The 27,815-nt window shown below is 40.5% G+C and overlaps 1 protein-coding gene across 10 annotated transcripts in view; it reads right to left on the bottom strand.

The window, feature by feature from the left end:
• Positions 1 to 27,815, bottom strand: part of PATJ (PATJ crumbs cell polarity complex component) — a 225,361-nt gene that overhangs the window by 159,025 nt on the left and 38,521 nt on the right. For all 10 annotated transcript variants that reach the window (XM_075936118.1, XM_075936115.1, XM_075936122.1 and 7 more), the window contains exons 13-17: positions 23,834 to 23,910; positions 21,342 to 21,398; positions 19,058 to 19,192; positions 16,271 to 16,438; positions 11,386 to 11,517 (exon numbers count right to left, since the gene is read on the bottom strand). In XM_075936118.1, the coding sequence (XP_075792233.1) occupies positions 11,386 to 11,517; positions 16,271 to 16,438; positions 19,058 to 19,192; positions 21,342 to 21,398; positions 23,834 to 23,910 (569 nt within the window). The remainder of the gene's footprint in view (positions 1 to 11,385; positions 11,518 to 16,270; positions 16,439 to 19,057; positions 19,193 to 21,341; positions 21,399 to 23,833; positions 23,911 to 27,815) is intronic.

Raw genomic sequence — 27,815 nt, 5'->3', positions numbered from 1 at the left:
GCAGCACCTTGTAAGCATAGAGTTAATGCTAGCTGGACCCTGTCTCACGCAAGGGGAAAGTATGTGAAAATTTATGAGAACTGCAGGTGACTGACATTTACTGTATACAGTTATTCTCAGTTAGCTTCAGACTGCATTACTTTTGATACCACTTAACAGCTGCATTACGCTGAATCAACTTCCTTCAACACTGCAGCATTCTAGAAGGAACTTTGCCTGCTGCCTCAAAAGAACTTATCTGTTCACGTATACCAAGAATCGTGTGGCATGGTACAGTAAACATCCCAAAACAAATAGTCTGAGACAGTTTTTCTGTACCAATTGTAACTTATCTGAACACTTTTACAACTGCCAATTTGTGCAGTGAAGAATTTACAAGACAGAGCCAAAAGAAGCATGTTACAGATCAAAGGAAGTTAATTAGGTTACTATGACATTACATTTTGCATAGGATTACTTGGGATATGTCTACACTGCAGCACTATTTCAGGATACTTCTGGTATCCCAAAATAGCTATTCTGCGTCTTTGAAATAAGCCCGTTATTTTGAAATATAACTGACTTGCTATTCCAACATCCCTGTAAACCTCATTCCACAAGGATTAAGGGACATTTCGGAATAGCAGTTAATTTTTATATTTGGAGCTGTGTAGACAGTTTATTTAACAATTTGGCGCTATTTTGAAATTAACTTGAGATAAGCTACACAATTTGTGCAGCTTGAACTGTGTAGCTTATATTGAGCTAAGAGTGAAGTGTAGACACACTCTTACAGTCCTCAAGTATTTTTTTAGAAAGCCTTTATTTTGTATCTTAAATACCATAACATTTAAAAATCTCTCTTTTTCTGATATTCAAACTACAGTCTTTTACCTCTGCAATAGGTATAAACTAAACTATATTATGTGCCCTTATTAATGAATAATAATTGGGCTGAGGCAAGAAAAATATTGAACAGAAAAAGAAAACATGATTCAATAACCATAAGCAGACATATTGCTCAAATTTATCCTGTCCATTATTGTATATTAGTTTGGCTTGCAATCAATCACATGAAATATATTACTCAGGGTGATCTCTGCTTAATATAGGAAAACTAGCTTTGTTAGTAATCAAAAAACTTTCCAGGTATTCAAAATTAAAAAGGAAAAAAAATCAAACATATTGTGAGACCTAAATCCCATGTTGACTTTGTCTGTTCGAAAATGTATTGACTTCTACTAGAAAAAGGACCAAACCAAATATGCAAATTGTTTCCCAGCATTATTTTTGTGATATATTTTATCCATACCAAAACCTAGTTTTCCCTTTGATTAAAATGTTGAGGAATTTATCAAAACCTTACTTAAAACCATCTCCAGCATATTCATATATTCTCACTCACCCTCCCACCCCGCCCCCGAGAAAACTGCTCACACATTAAACTCAGCAAAAATTAAATACCTCACAAAGACAGATTATAGCTTCCTTTAAGCCCTAAAGAAGAAGCAAACCATAGATAATAGCATGGTGAGGACTAGTTAGTAATTTTTAAAGGGCTTGATTTTAGCTATCCCTAAAATGACCAAGGAAAATTAGAAATCCCTCTCTCCACTCCTTGGGTCCATCCTCAGAGCTGCTGTGCTAGAGCTGCTTATATCATGGACTCATAATGAGTGCAGAGATTGGCGAAAGGCATACATATTGCATTCCTTCTGCAAAACCCCTTCAACATGCAGGCCAGAAAATGGTTAGAACTGGGTGGGGAGGAGAAGATGGTAACAGAAGTAAGCTTTTCAAGTACACAAGCAAAGAGCACAACACAGGAGAAATTGTAATGAGTTCTGTGCACTTCCCATTGGTGCAATGTAGGTTTGAGCCTAAAAGGACCAAATGATCGAAGTGTTTCTCTGTAGTACTGACATGAGGAGGGAAGTTAATTCCTAAAACCAGCTGCCCTAACTCTCTACAAGACATCTTCCAAAGTTTTACCTCCTGGAAAGAGCTAAAGCTAGTTTGTTAGATCTGGCTCTTTTTTACCATTGCATGTTCCACTGTGCAGTCAATCACCAGCAAACTCAAGACACTGGAAACAACTGGACTGGAATACAAAGCATAATTTAAGGCCTGATTCTGCAACTGCTACTCATGCTAAATTGAAGCCAAAACGACCACTCATGACACTATTTAACACAAAAAAAGTGTTTTTACCTTAGCAAGTGAGAAAACTATAGATTTATTAATATGTAAGACTTGATTATAAACCTAAAACACAGAATGACTAGCCTGGGTTGATTTTTTTTTTTTGGATGGAGGAAGGCAAAGCTTCGGAAATAAAACATGGGTATTTATTGATCTGCAGTGAGGGAATAAAGCAAAAGAATTTCAGAAACTAGTTCACAGCTGGTGTTAATCAAAAGTTCTGTTGTGAGAAATGTCAGTAAAGAAATGGAATTCAGAAAGAAAGAAAAACAAAATACAAAGAGGAAAGATAAATAACTGAATGGGAGCAGTAGGCGGCAGAAAAAAGGTTTTTCTGCACTAACCCTTTACTTCTGGTGGTCTAAAATCAAAACTGTTTTCTATCCAAAAGGAACGAATTTAATGGCTTTTACGCATTTATCCACTCAAACCATCACCAAGCTTGCTACTGACCAAGTACTACTCAGAGGAGGTTCATGTGCTGGAGATGTAAGAATATACTGTAGCTAGTTTGGACTGAGGTACACTGCACTTTCTGTAATGTCAATGGGAAGTGGCTTTAGATCTTGTAAAGTTCATGAGTCGCACTGCTTGATTTTCTCTATAGAATACAAAATCAAAGAAATACAATTTATTGTAGTTGTTTTGAAGTATTTCTTTGTGGGGAGCCAGGTACAAACCAAATTACGATACTTTCCTTAATCAACAGTTAGCAGAAACTGATCTCTGAAAGGGAGCATTCTATATGGATGCATATGAAAGATGGACAGGTTAGTTCAGGTGCACCAAAATCAGGCCTAAACTTCATCCTCAGTACCATCTTTCGCAGTTTAAGAATACATCCTGAGTTTCAGCCCTTTCCTCACAATCCAACATTGCCATGCCCAGAAATCTCCTATACTCTGTTCCCTCTCACCATGGACAATAAGCTTCTGATCAATTTTTCTCCTCTGCCAGAAAATCTGTCTGTCTTTTCTAGCCACCCCTTCAAAAACACTTTTCCCAGTCACCCGCTCCTTCTTGTCTAGCCAAGTTCTGGTCTATCTACAAGATCCCTCTACCTGTGCTAGGTCTCAGCAGAACTGAAATTGTGAGCTGAGGCTACCTGCCCTCTTCTAATAGCATCAACTCTTAGGCTTCCAAGATTCAGGGAGAACAATAGATACTGACTCAAGAAAAATCCAGATAGGATTTTCAAAGCAGCTAATTGTAAAACAGCAGGGGGATACCACCACTCCCAACTTAAAAGGGCAATGGGAAAAATGACTAAGTCAGCACTATAAATAGGTGGAGTCAGAGAAAATGTGAGTAAAGGGAGAAAATGTGAGTAAAGGGAGAAAATGCAAATACAGTTGATCAAAACAATGATTGCACATATCAGCTAGAAGCCCAAAATTAGCACAGCCAGCCAGCCTTTGTGCAGCTGAACAGACAGTCATCTTATTTCCAATCACATGTATGATCTTAAACAACATTCTACATTTGAGTATGGCTCACACTAAGCCTGGGACCCTCATGCTTCTTAAGCAATAAGTTTACCAAGTGTGCATTTCCCTCTGGGGACCTCTAGTGTAGTTAGCAGTAACTTGCTGAGCTCTTTATAATTATTTATACAGCACCCAAAAGGGTGATACGTTTTACAAAATACAAAAACAGCTTCCTACCCAAGGGAGTCTGCTCTATAAATAGAAAACTAGCAGTTGAACCTTAGCAAACAGGATGCAGCAAAGCAAGCAAAGACCTACCTACCTACCTACCTAGTGGGACTTAAAGGGAATATTGGAGACAGCACAGGACAATTCAAGGATAAGGGGCAACATGCAGCACGCCAGGCTGAAGGAGGACTGTTGAGAGTGGGAGCTTTGGTGGAGTTAAGTGGTCATGAGAAAAGCGTCAGAAAAGAATGGTAGTAGGAAAAAATGTAGAGACATAAAAGAGAGGTTAAAGTATGTAAAGACTGATGTGGAGAGCAGGACCTGACAAAAAAGGAACTGAACATGGTCAGAGAGGTAAAACCTGGCTGGATTTAATAAGATGCATCTTTTTGGGGGGGAGAGGGGGTGAAAGGGAAGGAGAGGGAAGGGAGACAAGTGAAGATGCTGAAAAAACTTTCAGGGACTTTTCTGAATTTCTTCAGGTTCACCTATCATCACCAACATGCCCCAAGAGAGTTAAACATGGATGTGGAACAGAACTTTCAGAGGCTGCTAGTTCATTGTGTCTACTTGGAGGCCATCAATGGGCATGGATAGAAGACTATGTCTTCTGTTCAGTGGCTTCCAACTGGTCACAGTCAGACTGCAGATCCAGTCTAGAGCCACCAATCATTCAGCTTTTTCCAGCCTCCCAACTACAATATTCACCAGTGTGGTAGCTTTTCACAACTAAGTTTTTAGACAATATTTAGTGGGGACCAGTACAGTATTGGCCCTTTAAATTTCCACCCTGACCTGCTAGACAGACTGTCTTCTGCAGAATAACAATGACTTCCTATATATTTAAAAATAAAAGACTCTTTCTTGCAGCAGACAAGAGAGAGGGAAGGTAGCTAACTTTTAATACCATTGATTATTCTTTTAATTATTTTGAGGATGCTGAATGAACAGATGTTCAAACCTAGTGTTGGGGTATTCTCCAAAAATAAAATATTTACCTGGAAAAGAGCCATGACAGTTCTCAAAGCAAAATCTGCTCAAAAAACAAAAGACATCACAAGAGCCAATTAATGAGATGTGGCAGTCCCCTTTACAAATACTTCTACTTTCTTGTTGTAATACATTATGGTATTCTCTCCTATCTTCTTATTCTGAGAGAAATCAATTACCAGTCCCTAAACTTCACCTCAGCACAGATCCAAGTCTTCTTACAACTCCCTGTATCTTAGTTCCTGTTTAGTTTCTTTGTAACAATGAGTTTGTTCCGTCTATCCCATCTGGATCCCATGCTGATATATAAAGCCTCTGATCTATTAAAGTGGCTTCTGGTTTCCTGATGCCTTTAGTGCTGCTATATTGAGGTTTTGGAAGTCACTCATCACAAGTACCCTAGAAACTCCATCAGGAATGTATTCATTCCTTTCATCCCCTTCTCAGCAGCGAAAAGCGGTATTTAAGCAGAACTATGAGAGAATTTTCTCAATAGCTACATTCATGACCACACTATTAAGTATTATTTTTCAAATGAAGCAGCTTAATATGATTTAAGGGACGTAGAACTTTCCCATAGAGAGGAACATGCAAATTCTCCGTGAGACAAGATCTTCAGCACAGTTGGCATTAAGGCTTACAGTACTTTGATGTTAATACATGTGGAGGGGTTGTGGAGATGGAAGAAAAGCAGCCTTCATCAGCTTTTCCAGAACCAAGCGTATAGTCCTAGTACAACTGCTTTTTAATATAGCTATACAACCATGCTTGCCAATAAGTCACTGGTTTCTAGCATGTGAACAGAAGAAAGTATGTTTCATAGGCATGTAACTATGCCTCTGTCCAAAACACATTCATTTCAAGATGGCCTAAACCCAAAAACTTGTAAGAGCACAGTGTTTGGCAAGAGGGATGTTCTACACTGCTCTAACCCAAATCACACTGATGAGCACTCTAAACACCATATAAATGGATTAGGGTGTCCCCTTTTAAAACTTTTGAGGCCTCTTTTGGAAACTCCTGTGCAATTTTTTGTTTGTTTACATGCTACTATGCATTGTTCAGTGGCATCTGCATTTGGTTCCAGGAGTCACTCAGTTTCAGATGTGATTGAAGAGATTTGAAGAGTACCTTAGAATTCTTGTGGATTAAAGATGTCATGTAAATGCAAGCTAATTTTCTTCCAATATTTTTATACCCCCCACTACTACCACGCTCACCCCATGATTCTAGCAGCAGTCACATATCAGATATTTTAAAATATTCTGCATTCCAAATGCAGGCAGTTATGCTCTGTATAAAGTCTGTTTAGCTGTTTAATTTGATAAAGGCTCAACAGATCATTCAGGAATTGGTTTTGAGTTAATATTACTTCATAAAATTTGAAGGACAAACTACCTGTGGTTTTTCCTATACTTCCGTAACACCATCGTTAACTGGGTATGGAATCTCTTTGCTTTGCTGGATCCATGCTAAATGCTATTCTTTCAGAACCTATGGCTCAAGGTACCCTGCCTAATATCTAGTTTCATCAGTTTTTAAATGTCTACATCCTGAGTGCTAAATTTCCTGCCTGCTTATCTAGCTTACACAATCACATTCATTTGTATATAACAGTTTCCCATTTCTATGATAAAAGAATCATTTTCTCTTGAGCTTCCCTTAAAAGGGAAAAATAATATATGATTATTACTAGCAATGGTGGCTATTCCCAAAATATGTGTTATGCCTGGTTGGGTGCTTTAGTTCTCAGGGTGAGCCAAACCTCCACTCCTTTTTTGTGACAGCCAAAGCTGCTAATAGGCAAAACTTCCACATCCTACTGGCAGAGAACAAATTTAATATACTCTTGCATACTCATATATCCCACATGAGCCCAAAGCACTTTACAGATTGTTCATCAGGATCACTGATCCTCCCTTCACAATGTAGTTACCACTGAACATACCAGCAATGCTACATACATATTAGTTAGAGGATGGAGCAAAGAGTAACTTCTCCAAGTGAAATTATAGGGAAAATTAAGAGAAATAAAGAATATTACTCAACCTAGAAACTGGCCAATAGACTAAACTTTACACCATGCCTTCTTTAATAACCAGAAAATGGACAGGACTTGTGTTTTAAGATGGACTCTTCAGTAACAATGCCCCTCAAGACACCACTGAGATAAAGTTTCACAACTCAGAAGTTGGTATGCCACCTGTAGAATCTTCATCATCACCCAACACTGTACCAGGTGGTTTTCAAGATGGTCTCCAAGAACAAGCTTAAGTTAAAGAGCTCTGACAGCTCAAGCACACTGTATTTTTATAATATCATTGTTGTATTAATAATATCACTATTATTCATTTTAATCACCCAAACATTGAGTGGGAGGCTGTTATTTAAAATCAATACTCCATTTTAGGGACATGACCATGAGATCACCTGTTTCTACATAATAGCATCTCATCTGCAAGGTTCAAGTTAGTAGTTTTACAAACTTTTCAAAATGGAATTTAGTAGCTCTGGTGAATGCGAACAGATCTATTACATTTAAATGACCATGCAAAGCTGAAAATCCCAAGCTTAAAATCCACAGATAAAACTTCTGTACATGCCACCCCGCTCTTTGTGTTGTGATACCATATGCTTCAGTAACATATTTCTATTTACAAGCGCCTCATGAAAATAACTGAAAATTTGACGTGTTTAGTTACTAAACATTAAAAAAAGGGGAAAAAAAACCCAAAATGTAGGAAAGAGGTAGAAATATTAAGGTCACTCTTATTCAGTATAGTTGATTTGTATTTAAAGTTATGCAAGTTAAGGATAAATTAGCTGATGCTACGTTTATACATTTCTCGGAATATCCTTTAGATCACTTAGGATATGCTTATTTATTTTACAGCTGTAACATCATGAGAAGGATAGTCCATTAAAAATTAATATAACAGAGTAATAATTTCACTCTCTCGGTACTCAATTCCTATTCTCCATCGCTAAGAGTTTTTATCAGTACTGCTTTTTAGACGCACAAATGGGCTTGTATCTGAAGTACTTGAAAACTTAAACCCTTGTCCTGAAATATATGTTGTGTGTCAGTGTAATAGGATTCAATGAAGGGTTAAACAATTATTTTGCTAATGAGAACACTGAGGGTTTGTCTACACAGACAAGAAAAACCTGCCAACTCTAGGCTTGCTACACTCAAAGGGGCTGACTCATTGCTCTGTAGATTCCCACCCTGCTGGGTTCAAGAGTCTGGGCTCCAAGTCAAGCCCAGAAGTTTATACAGCAACAAAACAGCCCTGACAGCCCAAGCCCTGTGAGCCTGAGTCAGTTGGAATAGGCCAGCTGCAGGTTTTTCGTTGCCATATAGGCAAACCCCCTCACAATTATATTAGGGTATGTGAAACGAGGAGTACCGGTAGTTTGGAATAGGCACCCTAGTCCGAACTACCTAGTTCGAGCCCCGTGTAGCCGCGCTACACGGGGTTCGAAGCAGCGGGGATTTAAAAATGGCGGCTCCCCGCTTATGCTAATGAAGCCCGGGAAATTCAAATCCCGGGCTTCATTAGCAAGTGCGGTATGCATACATTACCCTCCTAGTTCGAACTAGGAGGGTAGTGTAGACATACCCTCAGATAGCATGCGGTTTTCTTGCTCCTGCTTGCAGGTCAGGAGGCTCTGTAGGGAAGCATTCAATCAGGATCTTTCAATAGTCTCTGTGTTGTAGCTTGCTTTCTCTCGGTTTTTGGATTTCTCACGTGTAATTACTCTGTAATTCTAAGAAATAGTGTTAGGTTACATCATTTCAATGAGAGTATTTTGTGTTCTTAAGCTTCTCCATGTGTATGCCAGGAACACAACAGATATATCTGAAGTGGCAGTTGGCCAGGGTCAGCCCTTGGTAGGCCGCCTCCTGTATTTATCTGCTTTATCGTAGTTCCAGGTGCATGCAGTTGCCTTTGGCCACGGATGGCTGTTCCTGGCCAATAGGAGCTGTGGGCAGTGGCACGGAACAGGACACTGCTTTCCACAGCTCCCATTTGCTGGAAAAGGCGATCTGCGGCCAAAGGGAGCTGCACACACCCGTACCTGCAGAGGCGCAGATAAATACAGTGGCAGCGCTAACCCTGGCAAACTGCATCCAGCCTGCACCTAATTATTGCCCACCACCAGGCTGGACAGACACTGACATTTATAAAGCTGTATTAACTTATAAGTGGGAAGTTTAAAGGCAGAAAATCAGTTTCCATTGATTTTCAGTTGTGTGTTGTGCACTTGTCATCTGTACTTTCCAAAAGCACCCCGTACAAAATTTTTGAGTAGTTTTCCAATTGGCAAATTCAACCCACTTCTTCCCACACCTGAGGACTACTAATTGTTTTGCAATGAAGCTGCAGAAAGTGCTTTGGGTATTTACATACACCCCTCTCAAAGACTGAACTCCTCATGTACTGGGAAGAGAAACACAAATATACAAGGTAATCCCGAAGATAAAATTAGCACAATATATCTTAGAATGATAAAGTGCTGAGATTACTGTTTATTTAATATTGATCTGAAAGTATTTAAATCTGAAAGGATCCCAACATTACTAATATATTTACATTTGTGAATAAGTAAATAAAAAGCCTGTTATTAAGCCTTCATTCATTCTTATTATATAAGAACTTAAAAGTAAATCTGCATATGGCTGCTTTGTAGAGTCCTAGGGACTCTACTGAAAAGCTGGCACTGCAACACAACATGTATCAGCAACAATGACTAACAGGATCTATATTCAGTAATCTTCAATCGTACTAGCAAAATATGGAATTAAAGGTTTTACATAATACTCCAAGTATTTGTATTTTAATATGTTCCTGATTCATGTCTTACAGTATAAAAACGTAATTGATTTTTATATCACTTGACATTTATGTGCAATGATAGACTACTTTTTTTCCCTTCAGCCACAATGTTATTATGAAGAGCAATCCAGCAATTTTAATTCTTATGAATGTGGTACATAAAGGTTTTAAAATACCACAGTGATGGGTAACATTAGAAACTTCATCCTGACCTCAAAATTCTATTTTCTATATAGTTATTTAAGGCCAAATTCTTTACTGATGTTTTTTTGGAAACTAAAATGAAAATGTACATGGTTCACTTAAATCATTGCTGTGAAGTGAGGCTGGGGATGAGCGGTTCAGCGTGCAGGCTGCCCCAGGGAAGAGAGGACTACCTCAGCCCTTTCTTACCACAGCTGTTTGGAGCCAGGTGAGAAGGACGTCTCCATGGCCACTGCAGCTCCAGCAGGCACAGGTGGGGGACTGGTTCATCTGCCCTCTTTGCTCCCCAGCCATAGTAAGGTATTCAGCAAACTGTGCAGTTTACCCTCACTCCATGACAAAGGGGGGCAGCCAGCAATGTCCCCATATGAATTGGCCTGTCTTTCTCTCCTTAAAGGGCACCTTGAGGTGGGGGGCAGGCAAGCTCAGGGCTGGGGCAGTTCCAGATGGGAGAGGAAGGGGCATCCCCAGCCAGCCCCTTTCATCTATCTGGTGATTCTCTTTTCTGTATGGTTTTATGAGAAGCACTCTCATTCCAGGCACATCCCATTTTCCTGTCACAACCAAACCCTTACCTTGCTTTAAGTTATTATAAGAGGAAGTGACATATCAAATTTTGTATCCCAGTTCTTAATATTTAGGAGGAGTTCTTGAACACACAGACAGGCAGGCAGGCAGGCAGGCAGGCAGGCAGGCAGGCAGGCAGGCAGGCAGGCAATCTCAAATATACAGTAGATAATGAAAAAAATTCTTTATCCCAAGTATGCTGGTCTAAAAATTTAAAGCTATGAAGAGACACGATTATTTAATATCTATATCCTTTTCTTATGAAATATATTAAATACAAGCAAATTATTGCTTTATTAGCAAAAAAGTTAATTTGGGTTTTACATGCTGACCCTATTTGTCACTTCTGGTTATGACCTCATCATCGAAGTCAACTGTGTTAAAACTTTGTATCAATAGCTCTTAAATTGGAAAATAAATAGTTGTGCCCTTGTCTATTGATCATAACAGGAATCTTCCCACTGACTTTAATGGCCTTTGTAAAAGGTCCTAAAGAACCAACGGTGGTTATTTATTTTTATTACCGTGGCGTCTTATAGCCCCTGTACAAGGCACTCCACTAGCAAGCTTATCACAAACTTATTTTAACTGAATGCTTTCACACTACTCAGTTATTTATGAAGTAATTCCCAGTGATTCAGAGAACCCATAGCCTTAAAACACAAAGTTAGATATAAGAGTATGATTAACGGTACTTTACAATATCCAGTAATTAGTCTGGGTTAAAACAATATTCTACAGTATAACTTACATAGTTTGTCCAATGTAACAGAGAAATGTGCCCTTACAGTAACAAAAATGTCCCCCAAATACCATGTCCCTGTACTATTTTATAAATACTTAATCAAATCAAAAATATTTACAGGAAATGTTGAGGCACAGAACAAGAGAAGAAAAGGATCAGAGTTTTTTTCAGTATTTACTGATCTGTACAATGAAAAGCATACCTGATAATCTAAAATGCTGAATCCTAAGCCTTTATAATCTTTTTCTAGTTCAATGACTTTCACTTCAGGAGACCATAATGCTAGTTCACCATCTCCTTCCTCTTCAGGATGAAGGTCTACTTCTGGTTTCATCTGAAAAATAAAATATCTGTTGTAAATACTATCACTCTTTTCAATCCTGAATAGATGTTTATTCATTCAATATTACTGCTATGTTAATGGGTCATCCAAGATGCAATTCATCTGAAATATTGTATATCCTTTCTAATTCCATCCAGACTTAGGTCCTGATTTTGCAAACACTTGTGCATTTATCACAGGAAGTCCCACTGTGACTACTCCCAATGGCAAAGCTAAACATATCCATCAAGGCCTACCATTGCACACACAAATACGGAGATGTAATTATATAATGTTAAGGATGGCACTAACCTTTTACACTTCAATGGACTTCAGCCATCCCATTAGATGCATAAAAGGAAAAATAAATTTCTCAACACAAAGATTCAATCATCATATAAGGGAAACCCCCTGAAAAGGCAGAAGGTTCTGAACATTTTAAGTACTAGACTCTTAAATCAATCCCAAATTGCAACTCTGAGTACATGATTTTGAAATATTTTTTTTTTATCATTTTTGCTTCCCACTTAAAAATAACTAACTTCACAAACATATTTCAAAAAGTTTTGAAAAAATCATTCCTTGTTGTCTAAGATTAAATACTGTTTACAGATTGTACTGCTATTACATCATTTGTTGTAGAGGAAAACAATATTGTAAATGTAAACGAAGAAAAGGTGCTCCATAGAAAAAAAGCATGATCTCTTTGAAGATTAAATGGAAATTCTCATCAGAAAACTTCAGAACCTTTCTTTATTAAAGATAGTATTCATTTAATTTCATCTTATTGTGTAATCATGCAAGTATCACCAATCATCACCACTAGCCCAAATGGAAAAGAAGCTTCTTTTTTCTGATCCAGAAAGTAGAAATAGTGCGGAGGTGGATTTAAGGAACGAGGAAGTCTTTGGTCATCCAATGGCTATAAACTGTTGGCAAATGTGTTTAACTGGTGTCACAAGGCTGAAAATTGCTCAGTAAGAAGCAAGGCCAAATAGTAAGGAAGAAGGAGTTCTATAGCAATAGAAGAGAACATTCGTAAATGGCACATGGTTCCTCTTTGTGCCTCTACAGTTGAGCACAGCATCCATAGTACAGGCCAAATTAACCTCCTAGAAAGGCTATCCTACCAAAAGGAATCTAGATCAGGGAGAAGGGGCAACCAGGAGTAAAAACATTTTATAGTGGAAAAGTATTACAAGATTCAACCCGTCATTTGGGATTTTTAAAGCTTCTAGAATGGAAAGACATGCTACACCTCCTGTTTCCCCAGTTTTGCATAAAAACTTGATTTGCAAGATGGAAGTAATCAGCTAATGGGAACAAGACTTAGATTTAGTATAATTCAAAAGCTCCTGCTCACCTATTAAGCAGAAGAATGATGTATGTGATGTACATAGTCAGCATACTAGCTTAGTGATTTACATACCCTGTATTTATAGTACAATGAAGTTTTTACTGACCTACCTGAGTAAACCCTATTAAAGTTATGAACATGAAATATCTTTCACTGAGAATACATTATCTAAAATACTATCATAGCCTAAGAACATGAAAAAGTCAAATCATCTCTCGAAATCCAGGCACACTCTGGTCAAGCATAAATGACAACAATATCAAGTGTTCCTGGGTCCCTATTGAACACTTCATGCTTTACCCTTAAAAGAGAAAATGTCACTAAATCAATTAGATTTGTTATTGTTTAATAAAATGTAACTTTCACATGCAGATTTACACTGTATTATTTATGTTCCAGACTACCTCGGCTTGGTTTATTTCAACCTACCCAAAGACTATTCTGTTGCTACTGAAGCAAAAGCCAAACCCTGTTCTCATTGAGTTAATGAGTTTGGTACATCCACTACCAAATGCTATTTTGGAATATTATGTTTCAGAATGTAAAAGAACAAGTGCCACAATACTCCAACTTACTTACCTGGTTTTGTGCCAACACCTTTTTAAAGGTGTGCTAAGTCCTAGCAAAGTCAGAACTGTATGTGCTGCTTGTTCAAACCATGTACGTATACACAATGTCACCAGTCAAAACGCTTAGTGGTGAAATGGACAAAGTATTGGTACAAGAGAGAGCATGTCAGTGATCAGCATTGACCCTTTCCTTATTTAAGATCATCCTCGATATCCTCACAAGGAACATATAGGAGACACCTTGGTGCATGCTTAATGCAGATTATATCATTCTATACAATAAGAAGAAAGATAGTCCACACGAGGGTCTTGATAAATAGAGAGATGTTTTGTAGAGATGTGGCCTCAAACACACAGAGGAAAGAGAATATGGTATGCAATTTCAATAATGTGAACAATGAAGAATCACCCTTGTAAACTGACATGCAGTTAATACTGAAAATGAAAAATTTCAAGTATCTGGGGCCTAGAACCTGAAGAAACACAAGATGAAATCAAAGCAAGGATAATAAATACCTGGCTTAAATGGGGAGAGATAAGTGCTGTAGTATTTGTTAGAAAGAGACAAGGGGAAGTCTGTGAAACAAATGATCTATTGCCCAGAAATGCAAATGTGGAGATAGCTGTGTAGTATAAGCAAGAAAGACCAAGTGAGAAATGTGTGAATTAGAGCAGAAGTGGGCAAGAGGCTTCCAATGGGATGGATCTGGCCCACCAAGCCACCGGCTTCATGGCCGCCTCGCCGGAACCGCTATTTTCAGTTCTGAACAGCTGAGGGAGGGAAGGAGGGAGACTTCTTACACCATTCCCACCCCCCAGCAAAATCTCTTAGCTCCCATTGGCCAATCTCTCAGTTTCCGGCTAATAGGAGCCGAGAACTTTTGCTGGAAGCAGGGGCAGTATAGGAAGCTTTCTCCCTCTCTCCTCGACTCCCTTCCCCCTGCCTCCTCCCGTCATGCCCGGAGCAGAGCCACGTGAAGCAGTGAGCAGCCTGCAGCAGACAGTCTGCCTCAGGTTTCTGCAGGAGAGCACCTCCCAGCCAAAGCCTGCCTCTGGCACCTCAGCTCCTCTCTTCCCCAACCGTCTGCCACCCCCTCTCCGCTTTCACAAACCCAAACCTTCTGCCCTCTCCTGCAACCATACCCTGTCCCAGATCTGGTACCCCAATTCCCTGTTGCAGATCACAATCTCCTCCTACCCAAGGTCACATCCCAAATCCTGCATCCAAGTCCCCTGCCCTAGGTCACAACCGCCTTCTTCACCCAAACTTCCTCCCAGACCCCAAAATTCCTCCATTAATATCCTGGAAGAGTATGGCCCTCTACCACTTTCCAAAATCTTGGAGTACTCCCCCCTCCCCATGCCATCAAAAATTACTGCCCAATCCCGAGTTAGAGACATCCTCAAGGTGACACTCCTCAATGAAAAAATGAGGGCATTCAGGACCAAGTGGCATAAGCACATAAACCACAGTCCTCACAACTGAAAGAGAGAGACTCCAACATACAAAGACTGAAAGAAAAAGACAGAGGCTAGCCCAAGAAATGATAGGATGTTATAAAGCATGGGAGGCCAAACTGTGGCATGTTCACAGAGCCCCCTAATCCTCCCTCCCATTCTCTATCTAGCAGATTGGGGGAGGGAAGCTCAGGGCTTCTACCTGACACAGCATAGTGAGCCCAAGGACTTCTGTCAGAGACAGCTGATGCCTTCTTGGGGTTGGGAGCACAATATGAAGGTTTGCGCGGGCGCGCACACACACACACACACGCACACACACACACACACACCCCTTGAGTCAGCCCTTCCTCCTCCCCCGGCAAACCCTCTCATCTCTTACACTCATAAGCCTCTTCCTACAGCTCTCAGCTATTTGCTGCTGCCCTGCCCCACAGCCACTGTTCCCAGGTTGCTGGCTCTAGTGAATGGGTCCTGCAGCACCATATAGTCAGGTCAGGCCAACAAACACTGGCATATGTCAGGAGGAGGGGCACATCACCCCATGTGCATTGTCTTTTAAAGTCCCCTGAAGTCTACTGTCATGGCTCATAGCTGATACCCCAATAAGCATCTTTTGCAGGGCTGAGGCCCAGAGTCCCAGCAGGCACACTCCAACTTTCCAACTTCTGAAGATTGTCATGTGTGGCCTGGAAAGATAGTGGGTTTGGCCATCCCTGTCATAAAGGAAGACATGTTAGCATGAGGCGAGATAGAGGCTAGGGACCTGGAGGGAGAGAACTCAGAGCAGACACCATTTGACTGGATTAATGCAAGGAAGAAGAAAGAAGAGGACTCAATGGTGTTTGACCAATCACCTATGACATCAGTCATAACAAAGCAATTTGAACAAAATTAACAACTTCGACAAATCAGTCTATCAGGGCTGAATCCTATCACTTGGTTGTATTACGATAGCAGAGCTGTGATGACTATCTTACTGTGATTAGAAACACCGATGGACAAGAACCAGATGTTACCTTTTTTTAAATGTTTCCAGAAGCACTAAGCACACTGACACCCCTCAGTAAATAAGATGAGCTTTTGTTAATGATTATAAATGATGACCCTACAAAAGCACAAAGTAAATCCCTCTTCTTACCAATCGGATTTCTCACATGTTTTAAGCTGCTTAGCATTTCCACATGAAACAGCGATGAGATGTAAAAACCATTTTACAAGACAGCTGGGTACAAAGAGCTAGCATACATACCCGTGCAAATGGATTTCAGACATTTTATTTTAAACAGCTGAGAATGGTTGAAGCAAACAAGAGGAAAGCCAAAACACTGTCTTTAGAAAGTTACTGAACATTTATCCAACTGATCTACACAATCACTACCTTTGGCTCGGGAAACGGAACCTTGACAGTGGGGAGCTCATCCACAAAGGTCTCGCTGTCATCGTCAAACAGGCGCCGGCAACAAACCAGAGTGAATGGAGGTGGCACTTCTTTAAGAAAAGAAACTGCCTCACGGCGGGATTTCCCATAAAGCTGAACTCCATTTACCTAGACACAAAAGAGAAAACATGCACCCCCATTCAGATATTTAAAAGGATATTGATCAGGTTCTGCAATAATAAATATTCTCTTGTTTACATTAAACCATTAAACTATTTACAATAATTGTCCTCCACAACTATATATAAAGGTCTAATTTCACTGAGGGATTCCAGGAAAGCTTGAGTGGTTTGGTTAATGTAACCCCTAAAATATACATAAATTACTGTAAGACTGTTTTTCCATCTCTGGATTCTGGTGACTTTACTATTATTTCATAGTGGTGATCCAAGTCTCCTGTTCTATTCAGATTCCCTTCATGCATTTCCTGCCCTCTGCGTGTTTCTAGTCTCAGCACCTTCTACAGCAGGCATTTTAGTCTTATCCCCTTCACCACGGTAGTCATTCTCTCTGGGTCCTTTCCAGGTATGTTATTCCCAACATCCCCCAATGGAAAACTGAGTACTCGACTCCAGTTTAAAGTGCTTTTAGAAATTAGCCCTAACGTCAGAACGTTTTATTTATTAAGCACTTTTCAGTGCCTGTATAAACTGCTGGCTTGACAGCCCACAAGACTGAAGTGCTCCTTTCATCAACAGGCATCCCATTGGCAACAGCAGTTCAATCTCCTGCCCACCATCCCACCTGTGCCTGAATTATGTGCTGGATGGGACAGATTCTCCTTGCCCAAGTAGATTTGTGGTTTCTCTGTCAAGTCTGCCAACAAGAATACCAGTTAGGATCAATTAAGAATGATGGTTTTGGTGACATAGGCACATGCCCTCCAGGAGTTTGAAACATCACACAAATCACCAAATAATTTTCAAATGCACATTACACATTGAAGGCCGAAGTAGATGTGATTTAAAGTCCCAAAATGCTCTGGTGAGTCAGTTTATGTTCTTTCATTAAAAACAAAAAAAAACAACAAAAAAAACAAAACTGAGTTTGAGGAAACATTTGACCAAAATTTCAAAGTCTGGAAGATTCTGAGCAGTTCTAAATCAAATGCACCAAATCCAAACTTCAACAATTGTTGCAGGCTTTAAAATTATGGTGAAGTGGATCAAATTAGCTAGATCCTTGAGAGACTATGTAGAAATGTTTTACACAATAAAAGGAATAGCAATTTCAATCAGCAATTCAGCAGAAAGTCCCAACAAGTTAAGCCTTATCCCATAAACTTTAGTTGCTTGGTGATAACAGAAGACCTCAATGCAATTGCTAGTGAATTTTATAACACAGATGGATGGTGTTTATGTAAAATAGTATTCCCTTCCAAGTGTCTTATTGCACTTATACTTTTTTTTAAAAGCAACCTAAATACAAAGGATTTTCCACCCTCTCTCAATGTAGCAATTGGCAGCGTCCACAAATAAATAAGGAATCTAGGTTTTACACTTGGTAGTATATGTAATATTTTTACAACGCAAAGAATGCAGAATTTCAACAACTGTCAATGACCTAATAAAAAATTAGATTTTACAGCTACCAAGTAGTGCTTACTGCTGTGCATACAACTATTGAAGTCAAGATCTGTCCAATATCATTTCCTTTGTCTCCATCTCTGTGCATTGCAATTTAGCTTGGTTTCATTAAGATTTCATGTCCCATTTATCATATCATATCACATACTTCTGCTTTCCAAAATCATCACTTTCCCTCAATTCTTCCCCCTTTCCTTTGTGCTTTAGTAGTTTAAATATGGTGTTTAGGAACCTACCATCTTCCTCTCAACTTTGTAATACAATGAAAGAGATATACAGTCAGCAGAGCTTTTCAGGAGTTTCCCCACAATATATTATTGTTTGGGGAAATGCTGAGTGACAAAAAAGAAGCATGTCACAGAAGCATTTCTGTTTCAATAAAACTTGCATCAGAAAAATGTTTCAGGATATACGAGAGACAGAGACAGAGAGAGATTCCTCAGAACAGCCAATGGCCCAGTCAATTTGACACTCACCTGAGACATGGAAGACTCTGATTCAGAGCAGGGACTTGAATCTGAGTCTCCTGTATCTCAAGTGAGCATCCTCCCTATGGAGCAATGAGTCTTTATTTCTGGCCTAAAGATTATTCATACAAAACAGAACAATTTCCACAGGGGAGAGAGAGACACAGAGAGACACTGGAGGTACATCTGTATTACAGCAGTGTATAGACTACAGATTCTGAACAGCCAACTAGCACAAGTATAAATAGCAGTGGAGAGGGGAGGCAGTGCTTAAGTGTCTGCACTGCCATTTCCCCACTGCTTCCCTAGCTGTATGTAACTACACATGTAATGTCTGTGCTTTACATGCTGCCGTGAGCATACATAGCCTAACTCTACAGCTCAGTAGTGCTGTTTGGCAGAACACCACACAAGAAAGGCCTCATTTTTGTTCCACATCCAGACAAAACCACAATTTACGGGAATTTTCCCTAATCTTACAGGAAGCCTTTGGCAGAGCTAGAATGGTACAGATCCCAGCTTTTCCAACTCCTAACCCTATGTTCCTCCTACCCATTAATTGTTTAAAAGATACTATTGTGCACATGCATTAACCAGCCTAAAATCTCATAAAAGCATATTTTTCAAGAAGGTGAGCAGAAAGAACACTTCATTTTTAGTTCTGTGGTCTTTACCTCTAGAAGTTCATCTTCCAGTTGTAGTAGGCCAAGCGTAGCAATTGGACCATCTGGAGCAATTGAAGATATGTAATGATGTCCATCAAATGTATCGAGTTCTACTCCTAACCTCAAAGTATGAAGAGGCAATAGCTGCCAAAAAATAAGCAGTGGCTATGTTTAAAAATGTGTATTTCAACATGTAACAATACATTTAACATTCTATAAATGACCAGTTAAAATTAAACTACCTGCATATTAGCATGTTTAAGTTCTAACTGACATAACTAGGGTTGCATCACACAAATTTGCTATTTTTTATATTTATTTAGATGCTATTTTTAACTTGTACAGTCTGTCTTTTAGAAAATTGCAAATCGCTATCTTCTTAATATCACTACAGTGATAAGGGGGGAGGGAGGAGGGGAGGGAGAAGAGAGGTCAGTGTATAAGACCATCTCTAAAAAGAGCATCTAAAATGTATCCTCTGTCTAAAAATTGAGCTACTCTCCACTAAACTTGTGTCCAAAAAGAATATTTTACTTGTGACAGTTTCAGGGTAAAGGCAACTGTATTCCCCCTCCATGGTTAAATCAAGGGAACTCATTAGGCTTCTAGCTCCCTGTCATCATTCTCTTAGGTGGAGACCACAACCTCCTCACCAGGGATTTGTGTCTTCCACTGTGACATCCCCAGCAAGCCAGCTTGCCTAAAAAGGCTAGCACCTATGCCTTTTTTTCATTATCCAAGGGCTATAGACACCTAAGCAAGTACATTAATTCATAAGATAAAAGCATAGCAGAGAAAATATATTAAAAATAATAAGTTCTTACACATATACTAAAACACACTGAACTCCAGCATAGAGCTCTGGCAGGTTTTAGTTTTTCAAAACCAACCACTCTGTTTTCCCCCATGGGCACAAATTCAAATTGGCCTTGCATTGAGAACCAAAACTCAGGCTGGGCATATATCAGCCATTTCTTTATGTAGCTTGGCCTTTTTTTATTTTGGCATTCAGACACCCTTGCCTCTGGACATACCTATAGTTGAGAAGCTATTTGCATAACCAGAGAACGTACATTAATCTCCCCAGAGGTATTCCTCAAGAAATCTACTTAAAATATATTGTCCCAAAAGTCCAAGGATATTATCAATACATTGTTTTGAACATCCAGGTCTTACATCAGTCACATCTCTTCCTCCTAGAGAGATTACATACAATCCCAGCCTACAATAATGCATAAACTTAATAAAGTCAATGTAGACTATTGCAGGAAATTGCCACATCTGTCACAAGATCATAATCGCTATTTCAGAGGAAGCAAATTAAACCTAACCATATAGTCAGTCATCACATTTCTTCATGACATTTGTACCAGTCTTTGGGAGCAGTGAACATCTCTCTGAAGCATCTTTTGCAAATAGCTGCTGTCACTTATATCCTTATTTCCACAAGGAATTCTGTTAATTTTGTGCTGGCCATTTCCCCCCGGGACAACCTTATACTGTATTCCTGTCTAGTAAAAAAAACTCTACATAGCAAATATCTGCTTCAAGATTAGGAAAACTTTGAGCAGACTAGCTGAGGCTTAATCCAGACAAACTGGTAGGCTGTGAAGAAACAAAGTTAACAGAGACAACATCTGTTTCGGGAACTTCACCTGCATTCTATCACTCAAGTTCACAACTTGGCGCTCTTGCTGGTACCACAGCTCCTTCTGGACAGATGCTCATTTAGGATCTCATACTGAATGGAGTCCCATTGTCTTATTACTCTAGAGTCCATACTTGCAAATCTCTTACAGCATGAGGACCTTATCTAGCAAAAAGTTTCTTGTAGTCAGTGTAATCTGCTTCATACTCTGCACTGGTTTCTGGGTATTAATCAAGATGCCACTCTTGTCTCTCTCCAACTCTATCCCAGTACCTAGCATCAGCTAAAGCACTTAAGCCAGTAGTCCCCAGATGTAGAAGTGAAGAGCCCTAGATTATTGAACACTATGCTCCCCACTTGTCCATCAGAGTCTGATGAAATTTAGGACATTCTACATGGCCTTTTTTCCGAAGTGGGTTTTTTTCCTTCACTAAAAGTGCGTGAAGGAACTCAGACCCAACATGCATGATCAGCATTGGCAACAAGTGGCAGTATTTCTCTGAGGAATAAGCTCGAGGCTCAAGCCAATGCCCAAACTTTCCCCTATATCTCTATTTCAGAAGTATTCATACCTAGGATTTTGATTCATGCCCATTGAAAACGAAAAAAAAAAAAAAAAAGCACGCATGAAATAAGAATTCATACCTTTGAATATTTCTGGAGCTCAGCATCATCTGTAATTGGCATGTCCACACAAACCACCTAAAAATTGTACACCATGACAATTAAATATTACTAGTACACACTCTTTCACAGAATGCTGGATTGCAGCAGAGGACTGAATATGACAACAGATGACAGACTTTTCAGCTTAGAAAAGAGAAGACTAAGGGGGAGATGTGATAGAGGTCTATAAATTCATAACTGGTATGGAAAAAGTGAATAAGGAAAAGTTATTTACTTTTTCCCATAATAAAAGAACTAGGGATCACCAATTAAATTAATAGGCAGCAGGTTTAAAAACAAACAAAAGGAAGTTTTTCTTCACTCAGCGCACAGTCAACCTGTGAAACTCCTTGCCAGAGGTAGTGGTGAAGGCTAGAGCTTTAACAGGGTTCAAAAAAAGAGCTAGACAGATTCATGGAGGTTAGATCCATCAATGGCTATTAGCCAGGATGGGTAGGAATGGTGTCCCTAGCCTCTGTTTCTCTGGAGGTGGGTGACAGGGAAGGGATCACATGAGGATTACCTGTTGTGATCCCTCCCTCTGGGGCATCTGGTATTGGCCACTGTCGGCAGACAGGATACTGGGCTAGATGGATCTTTGGTCTGACCCAGTATGGCCGTTCTTATGACGGTAAAATAGGGGGAGAAGAAAATTATGCTTTTTCATTTTTAATGAATGTCTTGGCCCAGTTTGGTGACTTGGCATGTGGTGATAACTCTAAATCCCATGCTCAGTAACTAGCTCCTCACCTCAGAAGGACTTGGTGGCTGATAAATCATCAGAAGGGGCTCAATCCTTCAAACTCTTAATTGCCCTATTGATTTAAAGGGAGCTGTGTGAGACAGTAAGGACTAGGTAAGGATTTGCATTGTCAGGTTCAAACCAATTTGTGTGCTATGGTAAAGCAAGGTATTCAGAAATGAAGGGAGGCATACGCAATGGAAGAAAACAGACTAAAAAAGGTGCTGGTCTGACCATGACTTGCTATTGTTCAGATGGGCCAAATTTTGATATTTGCACGATCACAACTCCATGTGCTACAATGACAGGAAAATTTGGCCCACTGAGCTTCTCACAAACTGGGAAATGTCTTACATAGACTTCAAAGCTTTTAAAGGAATATTAATGCATCGCAGAGAAGAGAATTCTGAAAAAACACCTCTTAATGCAACTTTAAATATTCCCACAAGACATTTGGAGTGATCGTCCTACCAAACAGTAAAAGTAAGCATCTCTGAGAATGTCAACACAGCAATGATATTTCAGAAAAAACAAAATACAAAACAAAACAGTATGCATCTATACAGCAGGCAGTTATTTTGAAATAATGTCAAAATACTGTAAAGCTGGAGGACTTCTTACTCTGACTCCTGTAACCCTCATTGTGCGAGGAGTAAGGGAAGTTGGAGGAAGAGTGCTCTATTTCGAAATAAGTGCTGTGTAGACGCTCCCAATTTCAAAATAAGCTATGCAATTGATGTATTTCAAGTTAAGCCCTGCTGTGTAGACACAGCCTCTGAATCAAGAGGACATGTATCACTGATATAGTTTTTTTTTTTAAGGGCTTCAGAAAAGGATATTGGCTCGAATGTTTTATTTAAAATGCATTAGTTAGTTAGCACAATCTTAAAAGGCTGTAATGAATTTAAAAAAAAAATCATTCCCCTTCTGATGATTCGTATTTAGAAAAGGAATCAATCTCTTCCTCACCAATTCTCTAATAAGAAGTGAAGAAAAATCTAATGGGATGTCAACACCACAGAGTTACCCCTTTCCCCTCCCAACTAGGGTTGCCAGATACTTTCACAAAAATTCCCAGACATGGTGAGGGGAGGGAGGGGAAGAGAGACTAAAAAGAGGTAACTGCGCCTTTAAATCACCATGCTCCCTGCTCCCCCCACCAGACATGGCAGGGGAAGAATGTCCCCGCCAGCCTTTTGTCCGAGAAAAACATTTATATGTCCGGTATTTTCTGGGTTTTTTAACCTGACAGGAGACACAAATACCAGATGGTCTGGACGAAAACTGGACACCTGGCAACCCTACTCCCAACTTGAACTACCTCCTTTTCCATGAAATACATTTGATAATATTTCTCATAAAAATGTAAGATTAATTGTGAAAAATGCAGCTCATATTTTGAGCCTTTTCTAAATGTACAATAAAACAAACTGATCATAAAAACAATCATACAAATGCAAAATATTGTAATTGTCTGATAAGTTACAAATTTAAAACTGAGGTTGATTTTAAAAAAAAGTTACTCACACTTATGCAAGACTACAGATATACATAGAACAAAAATGTGTTCATTATAACAACCCTATATTTCATTCTCGATTGTTCAAGGAAAACAAAAAATGCTACTCTACTGATCCGTTCCAGCCCCTGAACAGCTTGTAAAGTTAAGCTCACAGCACTGGAATTTAAAGAAACATAAATGAGTGTACTTTATTGAAGGATAACATACCATGACTTCATAATCTGGTCCCAGCAGTTTTCCCCACTTGGATTTCAACAGCTTTCCTAGAGAGTCTGGGTCTCTTCCTAAAATGTAAAAGCGATTGTTATACTTACTCCCTACCAAGTATATTTGCTTCAGAAAAGATGCAGTTTAAATAAAAGATTATGGGGAAAGATCAGAAGAATAAAAATATATGGATTTGGGTATATCAGTGCAAATTAGAACAGACTTTCACAAGAAAACAATGCAAATGTCAGCTACTGCTGAAGTTTCAGATGAGAAGCATAAAAGGTGATGGTTGCATTGATGAGATGCGAGTTATATACCATTTAATACCTTAAATAAATCATTCTTTCAGGTTGCAAAATAAATTTCACATGCCTTTATATAATCTGTCGCTGTTTAAACATTCACCACTACACAGGTGCCCCCATCCCACACCAACCCTTTTTGAGAAGTAAACACCTGACAAGAAATGGCCGTTATCAAGGGGCTGTATCAGCACAACGCAGTGGCAGACTTTATTTATACATTTGGCAGGTATAAAGGCTTGTCTGGTTTAATTAGGCCACTGAGTAACATGAGCTTTAATATAAGCTCCAGTTCTAAACCAGTCTTCCGTGGGAACTTGGCTATCTTGACATTTATATCTTTTCAGCTTTCTTACTTATGCAACCAAGGCAGTATTATAGTCATGTAAGACAATTTGACAGGGCTAGACAGCATAAAATGACTGGCTGCCCTGCATTTGACCTCATTGAGAAGCTCAGCACACATATAAAGTTTCTCTCCTAAGTAATGTTGAGCTGCTAAGAGTCAAACTAAAGCAAAACTCCAACTAGCAGCAGCAACTGCAGAATGAATTCACTGAAAGCTATTTTTAAATGGCCATTAATATTGTCCCAAGTCTGGACAAACCACAGAACACTTGGTGTATCACTGACATGTTATGTTACCAGAATCAGAATGCAAATCACAACAGTAGCCCTTTTCAGTTTGCAAATGTATGCATGTCATTTTGAATATTGAGTGTTTTGTTAAACCACTGAAACAAAACACCTTAGGAGTTGGAAGCCTAACTCCCACCAAAAAGACAAGAAGAACTGGGGGGGAGGGAGGGGAAGAGGGCTAACACCATGTAGGGCCTTTGAAAATCTCCTCACATACATTTTCAATATTATAGGATAAAAATAACACTTCAGATTTGCATTAGAGATTTGCAAAAGAATCCTCATTACAATTCCAAATAACATAGTGATGTAAGTTTTTATTATAGTAACAATGGAAAATAAAATAGCAACATTTAACAACAAAAGCCTCAGAGTTATTTGCATTGCAGTGCAATATCCCAAGAGATCGGGTCTCTATGCTAATTATATTTCCCTCCCAATGTTGAGCCCCATGTAGCTCGAGATCCCTACCAACCACTTTCTGTCACACCAGATAGCCAGGTTTATCTCAGCTACGTAACCAGAATTTGTGTAGAACTAAGCACAGTTAAGGTCATAGTTAGTCAGATCTTTGTTTCTTTATTGAATTCCATTATCAAGAATTAAGCCTGAAATAGATACTTTAGAACAGGGGTGAGTGGTAGGGTTACCAGGTAGACCCCGCCAAAAAAACGGACACACTTGATCATGGGCGGGGAGGGTGAGGGAGGGACCGGCCGGGAGGGGGGCGGAGCGGGAAGCAAAGCTGGTAGGAGGGGTGTCCGGGGGCCGCGGGGCTAGCCAGGAGGAAAGGGGGGGATGGGAAGCAGAGCTTGGGGGAGAGGGGGCCGGGAAGTAGAGCGGGGGAGGGTCGGGGGCCGCGGGGCTGGATGGGAGGAGGGAGGACCCCGGAGGAAGGGGGGAGGGAAGAAGAGCTGGCGGCGAGGGGGGTGCAGCCACTGGCCACAGCTGGAGTCCAAGGGGCCGCGCCCCCAGCAGGCACTCCCTTGAGTTGCTCGTAGAAGCTGGGCGGGGGGAGTAGGAGGGGCTGGGAGCCACTCCCCCGCCCGACTTCTGCACACAACCAGAGGCACCCAGCTGAGAGGCGGGGCCGCAACTGGTGCGGAGAGCCTCTGGTTGCGTGCAGAAGCTGGGCGGGGGGAGTGGCTGGGAGTCCCAGCGCCTGCTCCCCCTCCGGCTTTTGCACACAACCAGAGGCTCTAAGTGCCAATTGTAGCCCTGCCTCCCGGTCACTCTCCTGCCCCCGCCAGGCTTCTGTCTGGCACCCAGATGGGAATTCAGAAAATACCAGACATTGCACGTGTCCGGTATTTTCTGAATTTTTCTACTAGACAGATGGTGCAAATACCAGACTGTCATGTAGAAAACGGGACACCTGGCAACCCTACTGGGGGGACCTTTTTTGGGTCGGGGGCCACACACACAAGTGAGAAGCAGGGAAAAACCTTTCACTGTAGCCCCCAACTGAGAAGGGAAAAAGACACTCCCTACATTCCCCTCACACATCGGGGATTAGGAGGGGACAGCCTAGTAGATTGTGTGCGCTCCAGCCCTGGGGGAGGGGAAATAGCAGGAGAGCTGGAGCACCAGCGTGGGCTCCCCAATGCTGGGGGTGGCCCTGAGCCTTGGGAGCCGGATACAGGCAAGCCGAGGGCTGCATCTGGCCCCCGGACCTGAGGTTCCTCACCCCTGCTTTAGAAGTAGGCTTCTATGGTTACCCACTGATTCTTTGAAGGACATTCAAGCATTTAGCATAATTCCACAAACACAAGACATTAATTTACTATCATGCATCTTTTATCAAACAAATGCCTACTCTTCCCAATGTGCCAGGGCATCTAGACTAGACCTAGAAGTGTCCAGCCTACCACGTAGGCCCTGGGCTGGACCACCAAAATTTACCTGCCTCTGCTCTATTCCATCCAGATATTTTCCCCTCTCAGTTCCAGTCATAAGTAGCTCAGTCCTCTGGCAGAGCTCCAAATAGTTTGCCACTTCCAGGATTGTCAGTGAACAAAGGGAAGTAACACAAATGAACTATTCCATAACTGTGGAGCTATTTCCTCTTTCTTCAGGGAGCCCTTGTTGAGTTGTGGCCCCCAACTAAGTTGGCGGGCAAATACAGAGGACTAGCATAGCACTCTCATAAGGAGAATCAGCAAACAGGCCTTTCCATCTTTCAGGGCGGGACTACCAGGCAGTGGCCATCCAAAGAGCTCCTGTCTTCAATTACCCTTGTTTCCAGGAATTGAAGACTATAGGTCCGCTGTCCTCCCTAGTTAGCCCTCAACTGACCTGGGCTTTCCCTTTTGAGCTACCACCGCCTTATATGACATCTCTCCCAGGATGGAGCCACTTGAGCCCATTAACCCTGGACGTTGCATGTGAGTTTTGTACACAACCTCCGCTTCAAGATGGCATCTGAGGAACCAGGCCAGCTCTCTTCCCCCCTGCCCTTGAGGAAAAAAAAAAACAACAACAACAACTTTTTGGTGAGTCCTTCTAGTTCCGTGCTGTACCTGAAAGACATATGACTAGAGATACAGGTACCAAAGCATAAATCAGACTTTTGTGTCTTTCTTCACAGTTAACCAATTCAAAGGTGCGTAAGTGGTGTTCAGCTTCAATGGGTTTCCTAGGAGATAGTATCAAAGAGAATCCACAGCCCATTTCACCAGCAGGCTTTCATTTTCTACCACAGAACATGCTAGTTTCTGAGGGACTAGCATGCGGTTAAAAGATAGCCTGGAATGTTTCTAGCCTGGAATGTTTCTCTCCATTAACTTCTGGGAATATGGTTGCCCACAGGCCTCTTTCCGACACACTGGTCTGCAAAATTAAAGTTATTTCAAAAATAGAAGGCTGTTTTCTGTTTTGGATGAACCGGACAGGCTCTTTATACAAGTGGACTTTCCATTTTCAGAATGATTTTTTTTCCAGATATCAGACAGCTGTCATTAATCAGGTCCACAAAAGGTGCCACTGTCATCAAAAACCCCGGCACAAACCAGCAGTAATAATCTCTAAGCCCAAAGTAT

Source organism: Pelodiscus sinensis, chromosome 9, assembly GCF_049634645.1.
Source record: "Pelodiscus sinensis isolate JC-2024 chromosome 9, ASM4963464v1, whole genome shotgun sequence".
Classification (NCBI taxonomy): domain Eukaryota; kingdom Metazoa; phylum Chordata; order Testudines; family Trionychidae; genus Pelodiscus; species Pelodiscus sinensis.
Note: the sequence above shows the minus strand (reverse complement) of the source record. Positions and strands in the feature narration are given on the sequence as shown.